The sequence below is a fragment of the Engraulis encrasicolus genome, chromosome 4 (genome assembly GCF_034702125.1).
Source record: "Engraulis encrasicolus isolate BLACKSEA-1 chromosome 4, IST_EnEncr_1.0, whole genome shotgun sequence".
Lineage (NCBI taxonomy): Eukaryota > Metazoa > Chordata > Actinopteri > Clupeiformes > Engraulidae > Engraulis > Engraulis encrasicolus.
In genome coordinates this window covers 23963717-23985884 of record NC_085860.1, presented here as the reverse complement: position 1 = coordinate 23985884, position 22168 = coordinate 23963717, and the positions used below count along the sequence as shown (strand labels likewise).

The following is a 22168-nucleotide window of genomic DNA, read 5'->3' as shown; positions in this document are numbered from 1 at the left end:
GACCTAATCACAAGTGAGATTAGGTCTGGGGAGTTGCCTATTGTAAATTCTGTATGGGGAGAGAATACTTGGCTATTATGACACTGCCCTGCTCTCTGATTAGGCAGAGAAACTGTTAAGGTCGGAATGCTGGGCCATTATGACACAGATCCCATGATCTTGGACATTATGAGTCATCCTCCCCAGACTGTCTTTCAGATCGAAACGATTGTGTAGAACTAAAGGCACTGTGGGAGTTCCCAGGCTAGGCGACACCAGATCAAGACCAAAAACAAACATGATACTAGCGTGAAGTGAACTGAAGAACAAACTGTCAATTTTAGTTTGACATGCCAGACCATTCATTTTTTGGATTACTTTGTAATTTACAAAGGGTCTGATTCTGCTTCTGTGGGGAGGGTTTTCAGTTGCCTACTAGAAGGGCGGTGTTACCGGCCGATGAGCGAATGCACTTGGGAACATCATTACATACGCCATGCACCACGTCAACTGTCAGCAATTGGTCAGAGCTCGTTTGAAACCAGAGCTGAGCTCACTCCTCCCACCCAAGTGCTCCAGGGCATGAGGGCTCACCCAAGCGCTCCAGGGCATGAGGATGCAGACAAAAAAATGAATTATGAGTAATGAATGTGGTCTGGTAAAACTAGGCTAGTGAGGCTCAGCTGTATGGCCTGTAATCAACATGGCTTAGCCAAAACTAGAAACAATACACTAAAGTAGGCCTACATCTTTCTTAACTTGGTATTACGGTAAGGTGTTGTGGTGAACATGAGTGGCTTCGTTTATACACACATCCTTTCAACACTACTATGCCTATAGATCAAGACAAGCTCAAGAACAAATTAAGTTGAGACCGACACAAGACCAAGACCACGTAAAAATAATCTTAAAGGTGCACTGTGCAATATATTTTTTTTAGCATTTTCTTTCCAGATTAACGCTGCAAATTCACACATTTTTCACAAATAATTACCGCCACCATCAAATTCTAAGTAGGCCTATTCATTATGTCTGGGAAGAGGGAAAATTGCACTTTGCACTTGCACTTGCCCACCATGTTGAATATCCAGAAATAAACATGTTTAGCTGCAAGATTTGCTGTACTTCGGTCAATTTTAGTTTATTATTTAGGAAATATTCATGAAAGGATCAAATTTGGCAACAGACCCGTTTCAGAGTCGACGTGGATGCGTGAGCATGAATGCGTGAGCATCGTCGACTCGAACACACCAGAGATATTGGAAGGATATTACGAGAGACTCCACTTTTCTGGGTGGTACTGCACTCTAGGGGAAGTGCAGACTCCATTCAGAAAGAACGGGCTGCTGCGTTCAGAGCCGTATCTCGATAGCGGCCACTAGGAGAACTGCAGGCATGGATAAAATCGGGAATGGTGATTCTGTATTTAATACTGGGTGACAGTGCAGTACACTGGACTGATGACATCACTAGGAATACCCGTGTCCATGGTGCCCACTGCATATCTGAGGTCAGCGCGAGCATCCGTTATCTTATTTCGGAAAAAACACCTGTGGAGTCTCTGTACAAGTGAACAGAGCATGGACAATTTTGAGGCAGCAGTGCGCACACAGCCAAATTACGTTATACCTGTTTACAAACTCTAAAGGGGTCAATGAGCAGCATAGTTGCAATACTTTCGCTGGCCACCATCCTACACAGTGCACCTTTAAAACTGGTCTCCAGACCCAGACCTGTCTCAAGTACCACAAAACTAGTGTTGTGACACACTGAACTCTGTACACACTGAACTCTGCACACACTCTTTAAAAAAACACATTGCACTGAAACATTTCTTAAGGCCACGAGGGTTCTTTTTTCATGATTTTAGTGTGAACCGAGGTTTCTCAGAAAAAAAACCCAATTAAAAGGTGTTCAAAAGGTGTATCGTTCAAGCTTGTAAAAAGATTGACTGACATTCACCTTTTATAGCATAGGTTATGCATTCGTGTGTGTGTGTGTGTGTGTGTGTGTGTGTGTGTGTGTGTGTGTGTGTGTGTGTGTGTGTGTGTGTGTGTGTGTGTGTGTGTGTGTCTGTGTCTGTGTCTGTGTCTGTGTGTTATATAGACAAGGTCGCCCCTAAACTCACCCCAGGTATTACAACAAGACAAAAAAACTGTTATTAAACACAGACACACACGCACGCACACACACAGTTACACACACACACACACACACACACACACACACACACACACACACACACACACACACACACACACACACACACACACACACACACACACACTCACACACACACACACACACACACACACACACACACACACACACACACACACACACACACACACACACACACACACACACACACACAAACGCACCCTTTGCTTTGATCTTCTTTTGGGATGTGTGCTCCTTTAATTGCCTGCCATGCTAGTCATATCTATTCGCCATTGACTTTGAACCCTTGTGTACTCTTGTCTCTTTTGCATGGCGACAGTTGCCACAGGGACTGAAACTTAACTACCCAACAACGGTAATGACTCGTGTTTTATTGTCTGTGTGTGTGTCAGTGTGTGTGTGTGTGTGTGTGTGTGTGTGTGTGTGTGTGTGTGTGTGTGTGTGTGTTGTGGTGTTATCTGTGTGTATGTCGAACCTCCATCAAATAAATGGCGGAACACTGGTGCATTGTGACATCACCCACTGTGGTTCCTAGAGTTAGAGCCGTCAGTGGTTAGAGCTGTTAGGCAAATAGGCCTATAATGTCAACGTTGAGTTGTTAAACCTGCAAATTAGTATGGAGATTAAGAAGCTGCTGTGTTTACACTTATAAGGATATTTTTGAAACATAGAATTCCGGTTCTGGTATTAAAAATGTCCCATTTAGGAGGCTAAAACGCACCTGTCACAATGGACTTTATATTTCTATCCACCTCTCGTGTTTATATGTACACTACACGGATAAAAATATCTACATTTAATAATATTCGCATATATGTGTAACCAGCACCTAAGATGTGACATATAGGCCTAGGGATGCAAATGATCGATTAATTAATTAATCATTAGTTGATAGCCTTCTCGATCGACTTACGATTAATTGATAAGGCGTTTTCCCCTGAATTGTCAATGTTTCTAAATAAAAAAAAACCTACTAAATCTAAACATTTTAATGAAAATTTGAGATAAAATACCACATTTAAACTAGATTGCATTCTCACAGAAAATGCTGGAAGCGGGCTTGCCTTTTGGGGCAGAGATGAAACAAAGTACTATTGAGAAAACAAAGCTAAAAGAAATCTTGGAAAAACTCCATCCACCCAGTCAGAAGTTATGGGCCAAACAATTCAGCCATCTTGGATTCAGCCATCTTGAAAGTGTTGTAGCTCTGCGTTTTGGGGATATACTAAATGACATACATGGTATTTTAAGTTGGCTAAGGAACACTGCATATGATATAATTTTGAAAATCAACATGGCTTTGAGCGGGATTCGAACTCACAACCTCCATATCTGTAATCCAGCCCCTTTGCCATTGACATTAAATGACATACAATACATGATATTTGAAGTTGGCTAAGGAACACTGCATATGATATCATTTTGAAAATCAACATGGCTTGGACTGGGGTTCGAACCCCCAACCTCCATATCTGTAATTCAGCACATTTGCCATTGATGATATATGACATACATGGCATTTTAAGTTGGCCAAGGAACACTGCATATGATATATTTTTGAAAATCAACATGGCTTCGACTGGGGTTCGAACCCCCAACCTCCATATCTGTAATTCAGCACATTTGCCATTCATACTAAATGACATACATGGCATTTTAAGTCGGCCAAGGAACGCTGCATATGATATAATTTTGAAAATCAACATGGCTTCGACTGGGGTTTGAACCCTGTGAGAAGGAGAACCTTTCCCCTTCTCAGTATCTCACTGCTTTTAAAAAAGTCATTGTTTGTGTGCATCATGAGCTTCTATGTGACTGTGCTGCTTGCACTGTGCAGCTCTAAGGGAGCGCAAGAGACGGTGAACATGTGCACTGCAACACGAGAGAACACTGTTGACTGAACTTTGAAATCCACAGTTGTTTCCAGTGTTCCGGGTCAACATTGCCACACGGAAGCGCGCGCCGTTGTGGTAACTCCAACTCATGACTTTGGGCAAGGGGAAATGTGGGGATTGAAGTGTATGTAAATGTCTGATTTACTGTGTTGTTTGTAGGCCTAATGTTTGTGAATGGCGACTGAAATGTGTACAAGGGCAATTGTGTTGCTGTATGTTTTCGTTTGACTGTAATTTAAAACTGGCTGATTTTGTTTTGTGATGGTCTGGTGTAATGGTTTGGACCAATCATGTGTGTCTAGTGTAATGTTTTGACCAATCAGGTGTATCATGTGTTGCCATTGGTTAATTGCTTTGTAATGGGTAGACTGAGGCCCAGCCCACTGATGTGAGTGGGCACAAAACGAGTCAGCTGTGTGACTAACGAGGTCGTTGACTGCAGGGTCTGCTGCTGTTGAGAGAAAGCACATCTGAGTGAAATTTAGGCTGCTGTGCTACTGTGAAGTTTTGATTTTGGATCTTTTTTTGGCCAGTGATTTGTCTTCAGTTTTGGTTAAGTTGATGTTGCCCTCGTGCACATTTCTTTTGATTATATGTAAAATAAAAAGGCGCCTATATTTTTGATAAAAAAACACTCAACGTTGTGAAGCCGTGTCTATCTTCCTCTGGCACTTCATCCACAAAGAACAAGAAGTGGCTACCAGCTACTTCACATATGGTGGCAGAGCGGTGGGATGAGACGCCAGGAGAGACTGGAGCCGGAGGAGAAGGCGCATCGGCAAGAGAGGTGGTCGTTTGAGCAGAGGAGGCCAGGAGACGTCCCGGGAGATTGGAGGTCGGGCGGCCTGCGAGCGGAAGCAACGCTGGAGGAGCAGCCGGGGCCAGCTGACGAAACTCTGCCAAGAGTCAAGGTGGAGGAGCAAGGCACCAGCAGACCCACCAGCGACCGCAGCACCAACAGCACAGAAGGCGTCAGCAGAGATGGGGGCTCAGCCATCAGGAGGGGCAGCGTCTACAGCAGCAGCAGCAGAAGCACCAGCACATGTGGCAACGACGGCATCGTGACCGTGGGGTGGCCCACTTGCGCTGTCCCTGCACCTAGAGGGGATGCGGCGGGGCTTGTCTCTCCACTCCGGTGTCGAGACTGGAGAAGGGGTAGGAAATGTGAGAAGGAGAACCTTTCCCCTTCTCAGTATCTCACTGCTTTTAAAAAACTCATTGTTTGTGTGCATCATAAACTTCTATGTGACTGTGCTGCTTGCACTGTGCAGCTCTAAGGGAGCGCAAGAGACCGTGAACATGTGCACTGCAACACGAGAGAACACTGTTGACTGAACTTTGAAATCCACAGTTGTTTCCAGCGTTCCGGGTCAACATTGCCACACGGAAGCGCGCGCCGTTGTGGCAACTCCAACTCATGACTTTGGGCAAGGGGAAATGTGGGGATTGAAGTGTGTGTAAATGTCTGATTTACTGTGTTTGTAGGCCTAATGTTTGTGAAGGGTGACTGAAATGTGTACAAGGGCAATTGTGTTGCTGTATGTTTTCGTTTGACTGTAATTTAAAACTGGCTGATTTTGTTTTGTGATGGTCTAGTGTAATGGTTTGGACCAATCATGTGTGTCTAGTGTAATGTTTTGACCAATCAGGTGTATCATGTGTTGCCATTGGTTAATTGCTTTGTAATGGGTAGATTGAGGCCCATCCCACTGATGTGAGTGGGCACAAAAAGAGTCAGCTGTGTGACTAGCGAGGTCGTTGACTGCAGTGTCTGCTGCTGTTGAGAGAAAGCACATGTGAGTGAAATTTAGGCTGCTGTGCTACTGTGAAGTTTTGATTTTGGATCTTTTTTGGCCAGTGATTTGTCTGCAGTTTTGGTTAAGTTGATTTTGCCCTCGTGCACATTTCTTTTGATTATATGTAAAATAAAAAGGCGCCTATATTTTTGATAAAAAAACACTCAACGTTGTGAAGCCGTGTCTATCTTCCTCTGGCACTTCATCCACAAAGAACAAGAAGTGGCTACCAGCTACTTCACATCCGTAGGCCGTCATCTCATGGGTCTGCCAGGACGTCTCCAGGCTACCCCTGTTCAAGCGATCACAGTCATCCATTTCACCGAACCTCTTCTTCCTCCGTCTCCACTCCCTGTCGGCGTTCGCCCACTTCTTGACACCAAATGTGGAGTAGCGGATGCTTCTCCTGCCAGGATAACGTTTGCGGTTGGAGTGTTGGTGGTTGAAGGGTTGAAGTAACGCAAGTTGGAACTCAGATGTATCAAAAATATATGGCCATTTTTATTCTCACCACGACAGAAAGAAAACGTGCACGAGGGCAACAGAAAATAATCATAAACTGAAGGTGACTCCAACATGAAAAATAAACTACAGTGGTTCCAAACAGCTACTCAATACAAACTCTGCTTACTCTGGTTCACAGCAGGTTTTACATGACACATTTTGAAGACAGCTTCTGCCAGTAATCACAGCTGCTTCTCTCTGTTCCTAACTCTCCCAAACCCCATCTAACACTGGGATTTAGTACACCCTTCAATACGGGCAAACAATTATTCAATCAACATCTCAATTGGTCCACACATCTAGACCGTCTCAGAATCAGCTGCAGGTTAACTCAATGCAATTAACTTAACAAAAACACAAAAACAGTTGCCCTCTGCACATATCCCACAACCCAAGATCAGACACAAAAATATACAGCTGCCACATGAAAATAAAATACATTTTAAACAACCCGCCAAACAATCTTCTCCCCAAAGTCACAGATGGAAATTGTCCTGCTGAAGCGGTGCGCGCTTCCGCCTCGCAGTGAGACTTTGATTGACGTGCGTGCGGGCCAGTGCGAGTGTGTGGATGCGTGTGTGCGTATGTGTGCTCCGCGATGCACATTGAAGAAAGTTCAGTTCAATATAACAATGTCCAATGTCAATACCAGTGCACGAAATATTAAAAACATTTTAGGAGCTGGCTTGCCAGTGTAGCCTAGTGAGAAGGTGGAAGAATTCTCCTTCTCACAAACCCCCAACCTCCATATCTGTAATTCAGCACATTTGCCATCGATACTAAATGACATACCGTACATGGTATTTTAACTTGGCTAAGGAACACTGCATATGATATAATTTTTAAAATCAGCATCGCTTCAAGTGGGATTCGAACTCTCAACCTCCATATCTCTAATCCAGCACATTTGCCATTGATAATAAATGACATACATGGCATTTTAAGTTGGCCAAGGAACACTGCATATGATATAATTTTGAAAATCAACATGGCTTCCGGTGGGGTTCAAACCCTCAACCTCCATATCTCTAATCCAGCAGCATTCATTCCCATTAAGCCAAGCAGCTAGCTGTCATGCACAGTCCAGCAAGACTATATCACATTGCATTGAAGAGCTGAACAATAGACTTCTAGAATGGTTGCTCGCACCTGCTCGTTAAGAATAGAATCTTGAGACAGTGACAGTTGATATGGAACCCTTCATTGACTGCACCTGTTCTGAATGACAGTTAGTATTGTGCTGTAAGCAGAGGCCAGAATGAGAATGAGTTTTTTGTCTTTACAAGATCGTTGTAAAAAAAACTAAAAGGAGTTGGCACGTGTCCTTTTCACAGATCGGAGTCATGCTTGTGATCTCTCTAACAGTCTTTGAATGAAGTTTATAGGTTAAATGGTTCAGGCACAAATGGACCTCCGTGTGGGACATGCGCTGATCTCTTGAAAAATGCACTTTTGGAAAGACTGGGATTCTCCATAGACCCAGGCCTGTTTTTTTTTTACAAACCTGCCATTTAAAAAGTATTGGGAGTTGGGAGATGAAACTTTGACAATTTGGAGACATCCCATAGAGCTCGCTAACAACGCGTCAACTAAACTTCTAGGTGAAAGTGTTGATGTTTTATGACCGAAAAAGCCTCCTACACTCTAATCTCTAGAGCAGTGTTTCCCAACCAGGGGTACGTGTACCACTAGGGGTACGTGAGCACACTGCAGGGGGTACTTGGAAAAATGTTATTATTATAACAAATGTATGGAACAGTCACATCAAGACAGAGAAAGCGATATAGAACATGAATTAGGTGGTACTCATGGCACAACTAAGAGGCTTAGGGGGTACGCGAGACAGAAAAGGTTGGGAAACACTGCTCTAGAGTGGCAGAACTTTGGTTCATGAAGGTTCCACCATTGTTTTCAATGGGGACCCAGGCTTTCACAAAATCGCCAAAAACGGGAAAACGATAAGAGACATGGAGAAGCCTATAACTATACGCGATCTCCAAGCCGAGCCGGTCGTTTTAGTGTTTGAACGGTGTCTCTATCTCGAAAGGCCTAGGAGGAGATCCATTTTCTATTTTTACTGCCCTGCACAAGAGAACCAAGAAATAAAGAAACAGGACTTAGAGATTACTATAATCGGGCCTTGCTCTGCAAGGGCCATGCTCTCCGCAAGCCCGCTTAATTAATTATATTTCAATTCTTTAATCCAAAGGTGATTTAAATATTCCCCCTATTCACACCCCTCTTCACACACACTCTTCACATGCCCATTTCACCTGGGTCTCTTGTCAGTTGAATTGTCGATTAATTGCGATTAATGTTTTTTAATCGATTAATGCATTGATCGATTAAAGTCGATTAATCGATTAATCGTTTGCATTCCTAGCCTACCCATTTTGGAATATGTTCTTGAACCAGATTTTATACCCTTTTCCCTTAATGCGAACATTAACGCGCACAAAATACACAAAAATACTTTTTTTTTGTGTCTTTTTTTGTCTCTTATGCTCTCTTACCATATGCTCTCACTATGGTGTTTACTTCAAACCTCCGCGCTTAAGATATTTCAGTTTTGCAGTTTCGCAATGGTGCTGGATGCAATTAACTGCATCTACTCAATATCAATTTCAATGTATTATTTTAGCACACAGCAGGATTCCTTTCAGTGATATTGCAAGTCAGCTTCAATTTCAAGTTTAAAAAGTTTTTATTATCTGCTATTTTTACAGTACCTTCTGGATGCGCTTTGAGTTATGTCTAACTTACCCTAATGTGACCTCTCTTATTAGAATTTAATCATGTATTTAGAAATAGCAAACATGATAAGGCCATCCATCACAGTGCTAACAGCTGTATTATTCCTGCTGAAAGAATGGATTTACTCAAACAGTCAGCTACTATTTGGGCACAGTGACTCATTGTGTGTGTGTGCGTGTGTACATGTGTGCGTGTGTACGTGTGTGTGTGTGTGTGTGTGTGTGTGTGTGTGTGTGTGTGTGTGTGTGTGTGTGTGTGTGTGTGTGTGTGTGTGTGTGTGTGCGTGTCCGTGTGTGTGTGTCCGTGTGTGTGTGTGTGTGTGTGTGTGTGTGTGTGTGTGTGTGTGTGTGTGTGACGTGTGTGTGTGTGCGTGCGTGCGTGTGTGCGTGCGTGCCTTTGTGAGGCCACTGCTATTGGAATACACCCACATGCTGGGACCCTCGCTCCATGGGGCCCAAATCCTGGACCCCATATGTTTTGACCGATTTTGCTGGGGTAGTTTTGTTGTTACTGGTAAAAGTAAAAGTGTAAAAACATTTCCTCACTGACAGGTTAGGGTTAGGGATTGTTTTGGTTTGGGCACAGTTTAGCATTCTTTAGCTATTGTTAGGGTTAATATGAATGGAAGGGCCCCACAAAGATAGGAAGGGCCCCACAAGGGCCCCACAAAGTTATTAAGGTTGGGCTGTGTGTGTGTGTATTTGTCTGGTTGTGTGTGTGTGCATGGCTGTGGTGAATGGCCGGAAGGCAGAAGGGCTTTAGGACCCAGGGCAGCTGTGATGCATGTGGCGGGCGGGCCCTGGCCAGAGGAGTTTCACTGCATTCTTTTCCGCAGCTCCACCCGCCTATCGGGCAGCAGCTTAGTGCTTAGGAGGATCTAAGAGAGAGAGAGAGCAGTGGGTGGGGCCGGAGGTGGTACGTAGTCTACAGTAAAGAGAAAAAAAAGTGTATGTGTTTGGTGTGTATGGGAAAAAGTGAAAAAGTGAGTGTGGTGCGTTGGTGCCCATGTGTGCGGGTCTCTCCACCACTCTGCATTTTATAAACAGTCCTGTGGAGAGGGAGGGTGTGGCAGGACTGGACCAGAAGCTCTAGGCTACTGCACATCGGAAACCATCTGACATCTGAAGGGAAGAGGTAACAACACAACACAACATTGCCATCTCTCATCTCCCTCCTCTCTCTCAACTGTCGTTCTTTCACTGTCTCTCCTATCCCTCCCTTCTTTTTTTCTTGTCTTACTTTCTCTTTCCTCTGGTTGTTTACTTCCTGTGTGTGTGGTGTGTGCAGGAAGCGGGGTCCTCAGAGAGAGTGATGTTTTGGTCTATCTGTTGTTTTACTAGGCGAGGCAGAAAAAGTAAAGAAGTTAAAAAAAAACAGCTGTATGAGGGAAGTCATGTAAAGCTAGCTTTAGACAGACAGACACACACACACACACACACGCACGCACACGCACGCGCACGCACACACACACACACACACACACACACACACACACACACACACACACACACACACACACACACACACACACACACACACACACACACACACACACACAAACTTTCTCTCTCTCTTGCTCTCTCTCTTTGTAAGGGACCATTTATGGGACAGTAAAATTGGGTGTGTGTTAATTATAGGTTTTGCATGATATACAGAATGTCTGAATGCAAGGTACAGTATGAAGGGAGAGTATCAGTTTTATGGATTTATGCCTTTACGACGGGCCATCATCATCCTCTCTGGGTTGGTGCTACTGAATCCACCTATTGATCTGGCCCACAGGTTTCCATGGTAGTGGATTCAGCAGCAGGCCATATGCCATTTCCATTTCCATGTAACATTGCACTGTTAGGCAGATGAAGCTGCTATGTCATCTCTCTCTCTCCCTCTCTCTCTCTCTCTCTCTCTCTCTCTCTCTCTCTCTCTCTCTCTCCCTCTCTCTCTCTCTCTCTCTCTCTCTCTCTCTCTCTCTCTCTCTCTCTCTCTGCGTGCCTGTGTGTGTGTGTGTGTGTGTGTGTGTGTGTGTGTGTGTGTGTGTGTGTGTGTGTGTGTGTGTGTGTGTGTGTGTGTGTGTGTGTGTGCGTGCGCGTGCGTGTGCACATTTGTGTACTTTTCTGAACAACTGCACACAATCAATTGCACTCACCCAGTCCAAATTTCCATAGTGCATGTAACCTGACACAAGAGGCCCGTTAGCCCAGTGCAGTGTGCTCAGGAAGTCTACTGTACTTTGATCTACTCTCTGTATAGTCATGTGGATTGTAGCTTACTTTATTTCAACTATTCATACCTGCTTAGTGTTACTAATACTTTATAAGTGATTTGTAAGTACCTCTTATTCTAAAGTGTTTCCAATCTAATTTAAATGTAAAGAATATTTGTAATAAATACAGAGACTGTACTTATCGTGTTGTAACAGAATACACCTTCAAAGGTTAAGATTAATATTGAAGGGATATCTCAGTAGACTTCCTTGTAAGAAACCGTGATTTAATTAAAAAACGATTTGTCCCCATTGATTAAAACTACTACATCTATATTCAGGTCAAGTGTAATTATAACCTAATAAATGTAATATGAATGTGAAGCCCTTGTGAAGAGAAATTAAATGATCTCTGTCACTGAGTATGACATGTCAATAAAGCTCTTTCGGAAGTGCAAAACCAGTCAAGAGGAGTACAGTAATATTTACAGTAATGTCAGATAGAAAATTATGATACTGGGTTAAAAAAACAAGATTATTATTATTACATTACACTTAGCTGACGCTTTTATCCAAAGTGACTCGCACTTGTTTAGGCTCAGGGTATTGGTTACAGTCCCTGGAGCAACGTGGGGTTAGGTGCCTCGCTCAAGGGCACGTCAGCCATGGATGAAGGTCTTGGTAAGGGTGGGATTTGAACCGGCAACCCTCTGATCTAAAGGCCAGCGCTCTTACCATGCCATGGCTGCCTTCAATATACATTCATTTTCCTCTTCACAGAGACCCAATATGGACATAAACCTTCGACTCCTGTTTTGTTGTGTGTTTGTTGTTGAGTCTTTGTATGTCTCTGCGTTCACCATGTGTTTTGTATTCATGTTTGAAGTTCTGTAAAGCGTCTTTGAGTGTCTTGAAAAGCGCTTTATAAAACCTATGTACTATTATTTTATCATTATTAATTTTCCTCTTCACAGAGACCCACCATGGCCAGCTCAGAGACTGAGCCTCTCCTGTCAGACCCACCTGAGGGCAGGGATGAGGATGCCCTTGGGGAGGACCCCGTAGAGGTACCCCCCAAGGAGGACCTCAGGGAAGACACCATGGAACCCAAGGGGAAGGCCCAGGCAGAGAAGGTAGAAGACCGTTCCGAGCCCACTGATTGGTGGATCAGCGGATGGAGTCCCTCCCATTGCTCCTGCTGCCAATCGGAGGGCCTGGAGCCGCTGGTGCTGCTGCTGCTGGGAGAGAAGGTGGAGCCCACCACCAAGAAGTGGATGATGAGGCTGCTGGCCAAGACGCCCACGCAAGGAGGTCAGAGGTCACCGCACACACACGCAGAGATTGACACATACACACACACACACACACACACACACACACACACACACACACACACACACACACACACACACACACACACACACACACACACACACACACACACACACACAGAGGCATGCACGCACGCACAGACGCACATACGCATTCACACGCTTGCACACACAGGCAGACACACAAAGACACACACACACACACACGCACACACACACACACACACACACACACACACACACACGCACACACACAAGGAGGTCAGAGGGCACCCGACACACATGGTTGGGAGAGGCATGTTGGGCAGTTGCGTGAGGAACACCATGAGAGCACTCCATGACTGTGAAGCGCATGGGTGCACTTCCCGGAGAGGAAGGCAATGTGATGGGTAGGGATGTAAATAAAATCAAAAAGTATCGATGTATCGGAAGTATCGGCCGGCGATTTAATCGAATCGCATCGTATCGTGGGGCATTCTTAAGAATCGAAAAGAATCGTATCGCTGGCCCCTGTGCAATGCCCTAGCTCCATAACACAATAGTAGTGGAAAAGTAATTGGAAAAAATCGAATCGAACCGAATTGCATTGTATCGTGGGGAATTCTTAAGTATCGAAAAAGATGGAATCCCTGATTTAAGAAATTGATACCGTATCGTATTGTCATGAAGGCTGTGATTTACACCCCTAGTGATGGGTTGACCTAAGGTTGTGGGTGCGTTGTGACGGTTATGCCAACGAGCTTGGCTCTTTGGTAGGGCGGTTAGAGTACCAGTTTGTTACCCAAGCAGGTCTGGGTTCAACTCCCCCTTTGCTACAGGCTAGTATGACACCACGTGTTGCATTACATTACATTACAATACATTTAGCAGACACTTTTGACCAAAGCGACATGTACGTTCATGTTCTAGTTCAGCGCACATTTTGCATTTTCAAAGAGCAGATCTAGCCTCAGGGGCTTACTCACAATGATGTCTGCCGTCACGTCAGATGCTGCTGTGTTTACTAGTTCCACATACTTTTTTCAGTCACTGACTGGAGATGTGGAATTTGTGGAATGTGAGCTCGCTCTAGTGAAACAGTAACGGGCACTTTACTGTAGAGATTTTGCTCTGTGCATGCAACCTACAGTATAATGATTTTTAATATTTCATTGGAAAGGAGAGGCTGGAGCACACTGCAGCTTAGTTTTCAAGACTTTAGTTTGTGCACACACCTGACTAACGTTTCGGTGTTGCTACACCTTCTTCAGAGTCAAATGACTCTCCTTTTCAGTGAAGTCTGTCCCACTGTGATGCACCTGCAAGCTGAGTGAGGGATGAAGAGTCCCAATTCTATTTTAATATTTCATGTTTGGCTCAGGTCGGTTATATTACAAGTGAATTGCCACATGGGCAGACATTCGCATGCATGTTGACGCATGTACACACGTGCGCGCACACACACCTGCCTGCGGCAAATTTGGGTTTGAAACACAACTCCCCAGCCCTGTCTATCATCTCCCATGTCCCCATGGTCTCTGTGGGTGCTGCCTTGCTGTTCATGTAGAAAACAACAAATACATTTTCCTTTGGTTTAAAATACACCTCTTCTGGACTGCTGGACCACTGGACTGCTACCTGTACGTGAGCGACCCGGGTTCGATTCCCGGCCCGGATCATTTCCCGATCCTTCCCCGTCTCTCTCTCCCATCTCGTTTCCTGTCATGTCCCACTGTCCTGTCTGAAAAATAATAAAACTAAACTTGGGCTTGAACCACACCTCTCCTCCTCCTCCTCCTCTCTGTCTCCACGATCTTGTTTAAGTGCTGGGTGCATGGCCATAAAAATAGCTGATGGTCACACTGAAACTGCCTTTGGTAAACTTGGGTTTGACAAACACCTCTCCTCTCCTGTCTTTCACTCCTCCTTGTATCCTGTGTTTGTGTGGTCAAAGTATCTTGTCACTAGGCGGGCAGCCCCTAGATGGTCAATAAAAGCTCACATTTTACTACAGGCATGGCAATTTAGTTTCAAATGTTCATTTTTTGAATTTCGCTTGTGGCCCCGCAGCTGACACTAGAATCGCCTCTGTGTGTGATCTCCAGAGGTGCTGTTCTCCTTAACTCCTCCTCCTTAACTTTACCTTTGCTCCTCATTAACTCCTCCTTCTGTGTCTGTGGTGTCCATAGGTGCTGACCTCCTTATCTCCTCCTTGGCTCCTTGTGTCTGTGGTCTGTGTGGTCTCCATAGGTGCTGACCTCCTTATATCCTCCTTGGCTCCTTGTGTCTGTGGTCTGAGCAGAGAATTTAGAACACAGGGAGAAGATTCACACTGATTGGTTCCCATTTAAAATTGTAGCCAGTTAGCTTTGCATGCATACTGCAGTTCCTATGGAGTGTCCACTAGTTGGCGAGCGTTGGTAAGTCTTTCATGTGGGAAAATGTATGGAATGGAAAGGGGAACCCACATGCTAAATACATTGCTACTGCAATTTCCAGTCACAAATCTCATCAACAAAACATTCCTGGTAAGCACTATGGCTGGTGTTTAACAATAGGCTGTATTGACAAATCTTTCAGGTGTGTAGTTTTACAGCAGGGAATTTCGACCTGTACTCGCTAGCATCCCGCTAATGTTTATGGGTTTGGCCTCATAAAAATTGAGCTTTGTGACCCAGTATATAATAATCTAGTGGCGCAAAATAATTGAAACGCTACTCAAATGAGGTCTTATTATTTCTAGCTTCGAACTGGATATTAATATTTCAGGGCAAAAAAATATTAAAAATTACAAAAATGATGATAGTAGAAAACTCCATTGACACCCATTCATTTTGCACTTAGGTTGGATTAGGGTTAGCCAGTTGTGGCTAGTAGCTAGTTCCGTGAGTGAACCCCCCCCTGGTCTGTGTGGTCTCCATAGGTGCTGACCTCCTTAACTCATCCTTGGCTCCTTGTGTCTGGTCTGTGTGGTCTCCATAGGTGCTGACCAGTGATGCGCGGGCTGACCCGAAATCAGCGGGCGCTTGCAGTTAACTGCGGTCGACCGCAGGCACGGGTTATGAAATATTATTTTTAATGAAATTCGGGTCGGGTGCGGTCGGTCAGGACCTTTGAAATGATGCCGAATTTTAAAGTAGGCTTTAGCCAATACGCTATAGTTTACTTCAGCAGACAGGGACATTTTTTTGCGAAATAGATCAAAGTTTATATGGCTGAATAACTACGATGGTGCCACGCGCTCTGCAGGAGACTTATTAATGGCTCCTGCGTCGGCCGAATATCTTCTGCGCGCAACTGGTGCAGCAGGTGCAACCATTGAGTGCATTTTGAAGAACACAGAGGGTGCTCTCTAAACAGTGCAGTGATGGATATAGCCTACATATTTTCTTATACAATTGTAATGGTTTCGCACTCATGTGTTGCTTACAGAGTTTGTTTTCATTTCCTGTGTCGTACCACGACTACGAGGCAATCCACTTGATGGCTGGCTCCGTCTGCTCACCAACCTACAGATTAATTTCCTCCACAGGTAGGGATTCGAGCTATGCCTACATTGTCGAAATAGAATAGGCTACTAAAGCCTATAGCCTACAATGTCCAAATTATTAGCCTATTCCCTTTGAATGCAGTGCTCATTTGAGTAATTTAGCCTACAGTGGAAGAACAATGCCCTCGCCACTTAAAAGAAATAAATAGGCTAATAGCCTAAATAGCCTAAATAATAAAATAGCATTGTATGAAGAGCAAACTTGGTAGTCTGGGTAACAGACAAACATATTATGATCGAAATGCTCATATTAGAAAATAATAATTTGTGAGAAAATGTTATCTAGCCTATTCAACATAGACTAGGCTACTTTTTGTTGGACAGGGCATGTCGCGTTGTAGCACCGTGAGTGCAACTGTCAATCAGTTGAGAAGGGCTCTGCAGCCTACGTGATCATGTATGGATCTTTACATTGCAGTCATCTAAGATTACGAAAGTTCACGCTTTGTGTGGGCTAAATGATCATTTGCGCTAGAAAGACAAGCGTTGCCTATAGTGGCACCGGGCGGCGCAGGTTGCGTTTGTGGTTTGTGCACACACATGTGACGCGATTTTCTTTCCCAAACTCCCAAATTAACTGCTTGGTCTCTGGTGAAGGAGGGGGTGGCCTTGGCACCCTGTCCCTCAACTTCGGGATAGGAAAAAGCGAAACCAATTTCAGTTCAGGAAAAGGACAGAGAGGAGTAGCCTACCAAACCAAAAGAAGACAAAGTGTTGTAGGCTACTATGGGTGTTTTCATACCTGTTCCCTATCAACCATTTAAGCGTTATACCTGCAGCTCAGCATTTTCTGTGATGAGAAGTGTATCCAGACCCCTCGGAAGTGAACCATGCTGAGACCTTTATTGACGTGATTGCGCTTTGCCAATGACGCTAGGGTGTTCATAAAGACGCACGGCTACTATTTTCAAAGGCGGGTCGGGAAGCGGGCCGGGTCAATATTTTTCATGAATATTTCTTGCGGGCAGGGCAAGCGGGCGGACTAGGGGAAAAAGCGGTCGGGTGTGTCTTGTTTTTTCGTCGACCCGCGCATCACTGGTGCTGACCTCCTTAACTCATCCTTGGCTCCTTGTGTCTGGTCTGTGTGGTCTCCATAGGTGCTGACCTCCTTATCTCCTCCTTGGCTCCTTGTGTCTGTGGTCTGTGTGGTCTCCATAGGTGCTGACCTCTTTAACTCCTGTTTCTGTGGTCTCCATAGCAGGGGCGTCTGTAGACCCAATACTATACAGGGGCACAATAGGGCACCAAAAAGAAATGCGAGTGCGCAAAGCGCGCAAGCTGAAAAAGATTTGGGCAATTATTTTTTTTAAAGAATGTGCAGAGATAATTTATTTCTGCTTTATCCCTGGTCCGAGTGAATAACTTTCTGATATCCATCTACAAGAATAATGTTGTTTGAGTTGAATTAGATAAAGGCTAACTAATACAGTAGGCTGTTATCTAATTCCAGTCATTGAGAAAACAAATAATTCAATGCCAGCAAAATATCATAAAATAGCTAACTACTAGCCTACTAGTACAACATAGTCCTACTTCTTCCATAACTCTACATACCTGACACACCAAAAAACTGAATAACAAAAACAGGGCATTCTTCTATATATATGCAAGCTATGTGTGACGGACGTGTACGTTGATGGCTAGTCGCCCCCTCACTGACTATGTGTTCCGGTCAGAGAACCGCTGCGACTTTAGGTGATATTAAGAGATTTATTGATTCCAGACATCAAAAGTATAGGTAGTAAAATAATTAGGTAGTCAAATATGCACATCAAGTTACATTACAATATATACATAATAATATAATTGCACCTCAGTAACATCAATGTGGCAGGGGAAAAAAACGAATTACTGCAAGTGGCAAGTAATACAGTAATTATACAAGTGAGAACTAGGCACTTAAGGGGTTAATCCAGGGAAAATCAAGTGCAGTACACTTAGTGTCCACAGGGTGGCGCTTTAAGACCACAAATTGAAGAAGCGGTTCTTGCCAAGTCTAGCAAGAGGAGTGTTCACGTGAACAGCAGCTGCTTATGTCTCCATAGCGCGACAATGCAATATTTGGAAGCTAAATTACTGACTCAAACAGTCACAAAACGGTGGAAACAACACCACAGGTCGAAACTACTATCAAAGCACTTCCAAACCGGACTACTCATGTAACTTTAAACCAAGAAATTAGCATTTAGGAAGCCATTTAAGAAACAGACATTTCCTCATTGAAATGAATGGAGCTCTCGGTAAAACCAAAATTACAGGGTTACCAGACTAAACAGCATCTAACAAACACCAGCGGATGAAATACAACATAAATACAAACAGAAATTATGTACTTACATTGTCATCAACGCACACGTACACACAAAATATTAAACATTTCAGCAATATGCTCCGAGAGCTAGGCAACTGGATTCTGATTAGGGTAGGGCAGGCTGCGTCAGTGTCAGACTTAAATTCTAACTTAAGTGTCTTGGCCTATTTTAAGGAAAAAAAATAATGCAAGCATGTATTCTGTAGATTGCCAGATGAGTCAGACGTAGATAATAAAAAAATAAAGGTATAAATAAATAAATTAATTAAAAAAAAATCAGTGCCCATTACCCTGGCACCGCAGATCCATACCAGGGCACGTGCCCGGGTAAAAATGGTCTAACGACGCCGATGCTCCATAGGTGCTGGCCTCCTTGTTAACTCCTCCTTGTTAACTCCTCCTTGGCTCCTCTGTCTGTGTGGTCTCCATATAGGTGCTGGCCTCCTGGTCCACCCGGGTGAGGATGACTTCAGTGACGTGCTGCTGCTGTCCGCCCCCGGCTGTACCCTGCTGCAGGCTGCGGAGGAGCTGGGCCTATGCAGAGCCGACAAGGAGGGAGAGATGGCTGCTTTCTCCTTCCACAATAAAGAGCTCTTCACTAACTCAGGTGAGATTAACCGACTTTGCACAGGGCCTCTGTTATATCCTTATCTTCTATTTTTTTTCTCTTGCCAGTTACTGTACGGCACTTTGGTCAGTTTAAGGCTGCCAGTGATGTCATAGCATTGTTATTATAATGCAGTTGAGTGATTTCAGCAAATAGTGAACAGGCCCGCCAGCGACCCCATCTGCACGAAGAGGCTACGCTTTGTAAGCACATAACTAGCACTTTATGAATATGAACAAATGCATTACAGTCATTACAGTAATCTTCACACAGATGAGAAAAAAGGTTTTATTAACACTAAGAGCACTAACTCAAACAAAGGTCTATGAATGTGTCATGAACACTTTATGAATGTGTTTGTGAAATGAATTACATTCGTTAGGATGATATGAGCTATGCCGGCTATATGCATAAACTCCCATATGAAGTGCAAACCATAAACTGTGAAATAGAGTTTGGCTGTGATTAAAAAACAGTGTCAGATGAAAAGAATAGAAAAGTGACTTTACACCAGATTTATTCTTTTTGAATAGCTAAATCAAAATCAATAGCTAAATCAATAAATCAATAAGTAGTGTTATTTAAACAATTTGAGCTTAGGGTTTTTTAAACATTTGGAATCAAAACAACACAAAGGAGCCATTGCTTACTCCTGACTAATAATGATCCAGTGTTATGACATTTTAGAAGAGCAAGGCGGGAAATAATCAAACACATTGCCTGAAAACATTGGAGAGATGGGCAGATAACTGTGTCTGTTAGTGTCTGCCACTGCTGATTACTCTCTTCACATTATCACTATATTCTCAGCTGAGGGTCCTGGATATTCATGTCTGCTGATTTGTGAATCTACTGTTTTGTGAAACATGCAGACATTAAAATATATGCAAGCAAACTTTAAAATACAACAATGTGTTACCATTTTAATTGATTCTCTTGATTTTATTGGATGACTCATGAACAAATAATTTAGGTTTTTTTGGGGTGTTCTAGAGTGCTGTATCTGCCTGTTGGTGTCATATATTGTATCCTATATTCTACGTACCTTTGGTGATATTTACACATTTATTTATACATATCTGTTTATTTCTCCTTATCTGTTTGTATTTGTATGTGTTTATGTAGGCAACACCGAAGAATTTCTTACCCCGGCGGAGCGTCAGTATATTGTTAAATATGAGTTGGAAACCTTAAGGGCCGTGGATGACCAACGTATCCCAGGGGTCCCTGCACCACTGGGCCATCTCAAAGCCAGAGACAATGTCTGTAAGTTTTTTTCCTTTTCCCTTGTTCTGTCAAGTCAAGTAAAGTCAAGTCAAGTCAGCTTTTATTGTCACTTTCTTCATATGCACAAGTCATACAACGAAAATGAAATTACGTTTCTCTCTTTATACCATGTCAAGACATAGACATACACAGGACTGACATTTTACAGACAGACAAAGTGCAAGACAGGACAGCTAACAGTGGTGGACTAGTCACAATAAGGGATTAATAATAAATACAAATTAACATTTAAAATTGAACATTTAACATGTAGACAAAGACAAGCTAATATAGCATGTAAGACATTACAATAATAAGAAAATAATAATAGTGACAGCTTCTGGCTTAAGTTGTCTTGCATATGGGACGGGTACATTACTGAGAGTGCATTCCATTTGCTTTGCCCTCTGAGATTCAGATTGTAATCATCCGCTAGAAATAGAACACACAAGATCACAACTGTTACACATTCCGTTCTCCAACTGGCTTTCTAAGAATCCATTACGTCACCCTGACATATTTAAACCCTCACAACGCTCACCACTGTCACTTATGGGGAAATTACCTGGAAACAGTACAATTCATATGTACTGTTCACTTACTGTAAAGGTGCACCATGCAATAGTTTCAGTAGTTTATTTTCAGAATTCAGGCTGCCCATTCACAAATATTACCTTGTTCACAAATACTTACCACCACAATGAAGTTGTGTTCATTATGACTGATAAAATTGAACTTTGAAAACTCTGTGCCCACTATTTTGAATGACCAGAAATTGATCTTTATCAAAACGTACTGCATCTTGGTCATACTATGGTTACAAATATTCGTTTATTCTTATATTAGTCAATATTCATGAAAAGATCAAATTTGACAGACAACTCAGTTTCAATGAGCAGCATAGTTATCTGCACTCTGGCCACCATCCTACACAGTGCACCATTAACTCAGTGATCCAGGACCATTGCTAATTTTACCACACACAGTGATCCAGGATCATTATTTATATACTGCTCACAGTGATCCAGGACCATTGTTCATTTACCACAGTGATCCAGGATCATTTTTCATTTACCACAGTGATCCAGGACCATTGTTCATTTACCACAGTGATCCAGGACCATTGTTCATTTTACCGCACACAGTGATCCAGGATCATTGTTAATTAACCCCAAGGATCCAGGACCGTTGTTCATTTAACCGCACACAGTGATCCAGGATCATTGTTCATTTAACCGCACACAGTGATCTGGGATCATTGTTCATTTACCACAGTGATCCAGGACCATTGTTCATTTACCACAATGATCCAGGATCATTGTTTAGGACCATTATTTATTTACCACAGTCATCCAGGATTATTGTTCATTTACCACAGGGATCCAGGACCATTGTTCATTTTACCGCACACAGTGATCCAGGATCATTATTTATATACTGCTCACAGTGATCCAGGACCATTGTTCATTTACCAGTGATCCAGGATCATTGTTCATTTACCACAGTGATCCAGGACCATTGTTCATTTACCACAGTGATCCAGGATCATTGTTCATTTACCACAGTGATCCAGGATCATTGTTCATTTACCACAGTGATCCAGGACCATTGTTCATTTACCACAGGGATCCAGGACCATTGTTCATTTTACAGCACACAGTGATCCAGGACCATTGTTAATTTTACCACACACAGTGATCCAGGATCATTATTTATATACTGCTCATAGTGATCCAGGACCATTGTTCATTTATCACAGTGATACAGAAATATATTTAATTTACCACAGTGATCCAGGATCATGGTTCATTT

General features: G+C 43.3%; 1 protein-coding gene across 1 annotated transcript in view; it reads left to right on the top strand.

Moving 5' to 3' along the window:
* Window positions 1–9983: 9983 nt before the first annotated feature.
* ano10b (anoctamin 10b) overlaps window positions 9984–22168 on the top strand; it is a 23513-nt gene continuing 11328 nt past the window's right edge. The window contains exons 1-4 of the mRNA XM_063196909.1: window positions 9984–10243; window positions 12287–12623; window positions 18917–19090; window positions 20216–20356. Of these exons, the coding sequence (XP_063052979.1) occupies window positions 12296–12623; window positions 18917–19090; window positions 20216–20356 (643 nt within the window). The 5' untranslated portion in view covers window positions 9984–10243; window positions 12287–12295. The remainder of the gene's footprint in view (window positions 10244–12286; window positions 12624–18916; window positions 19091–20215; window positions 20357–22168) is intronic.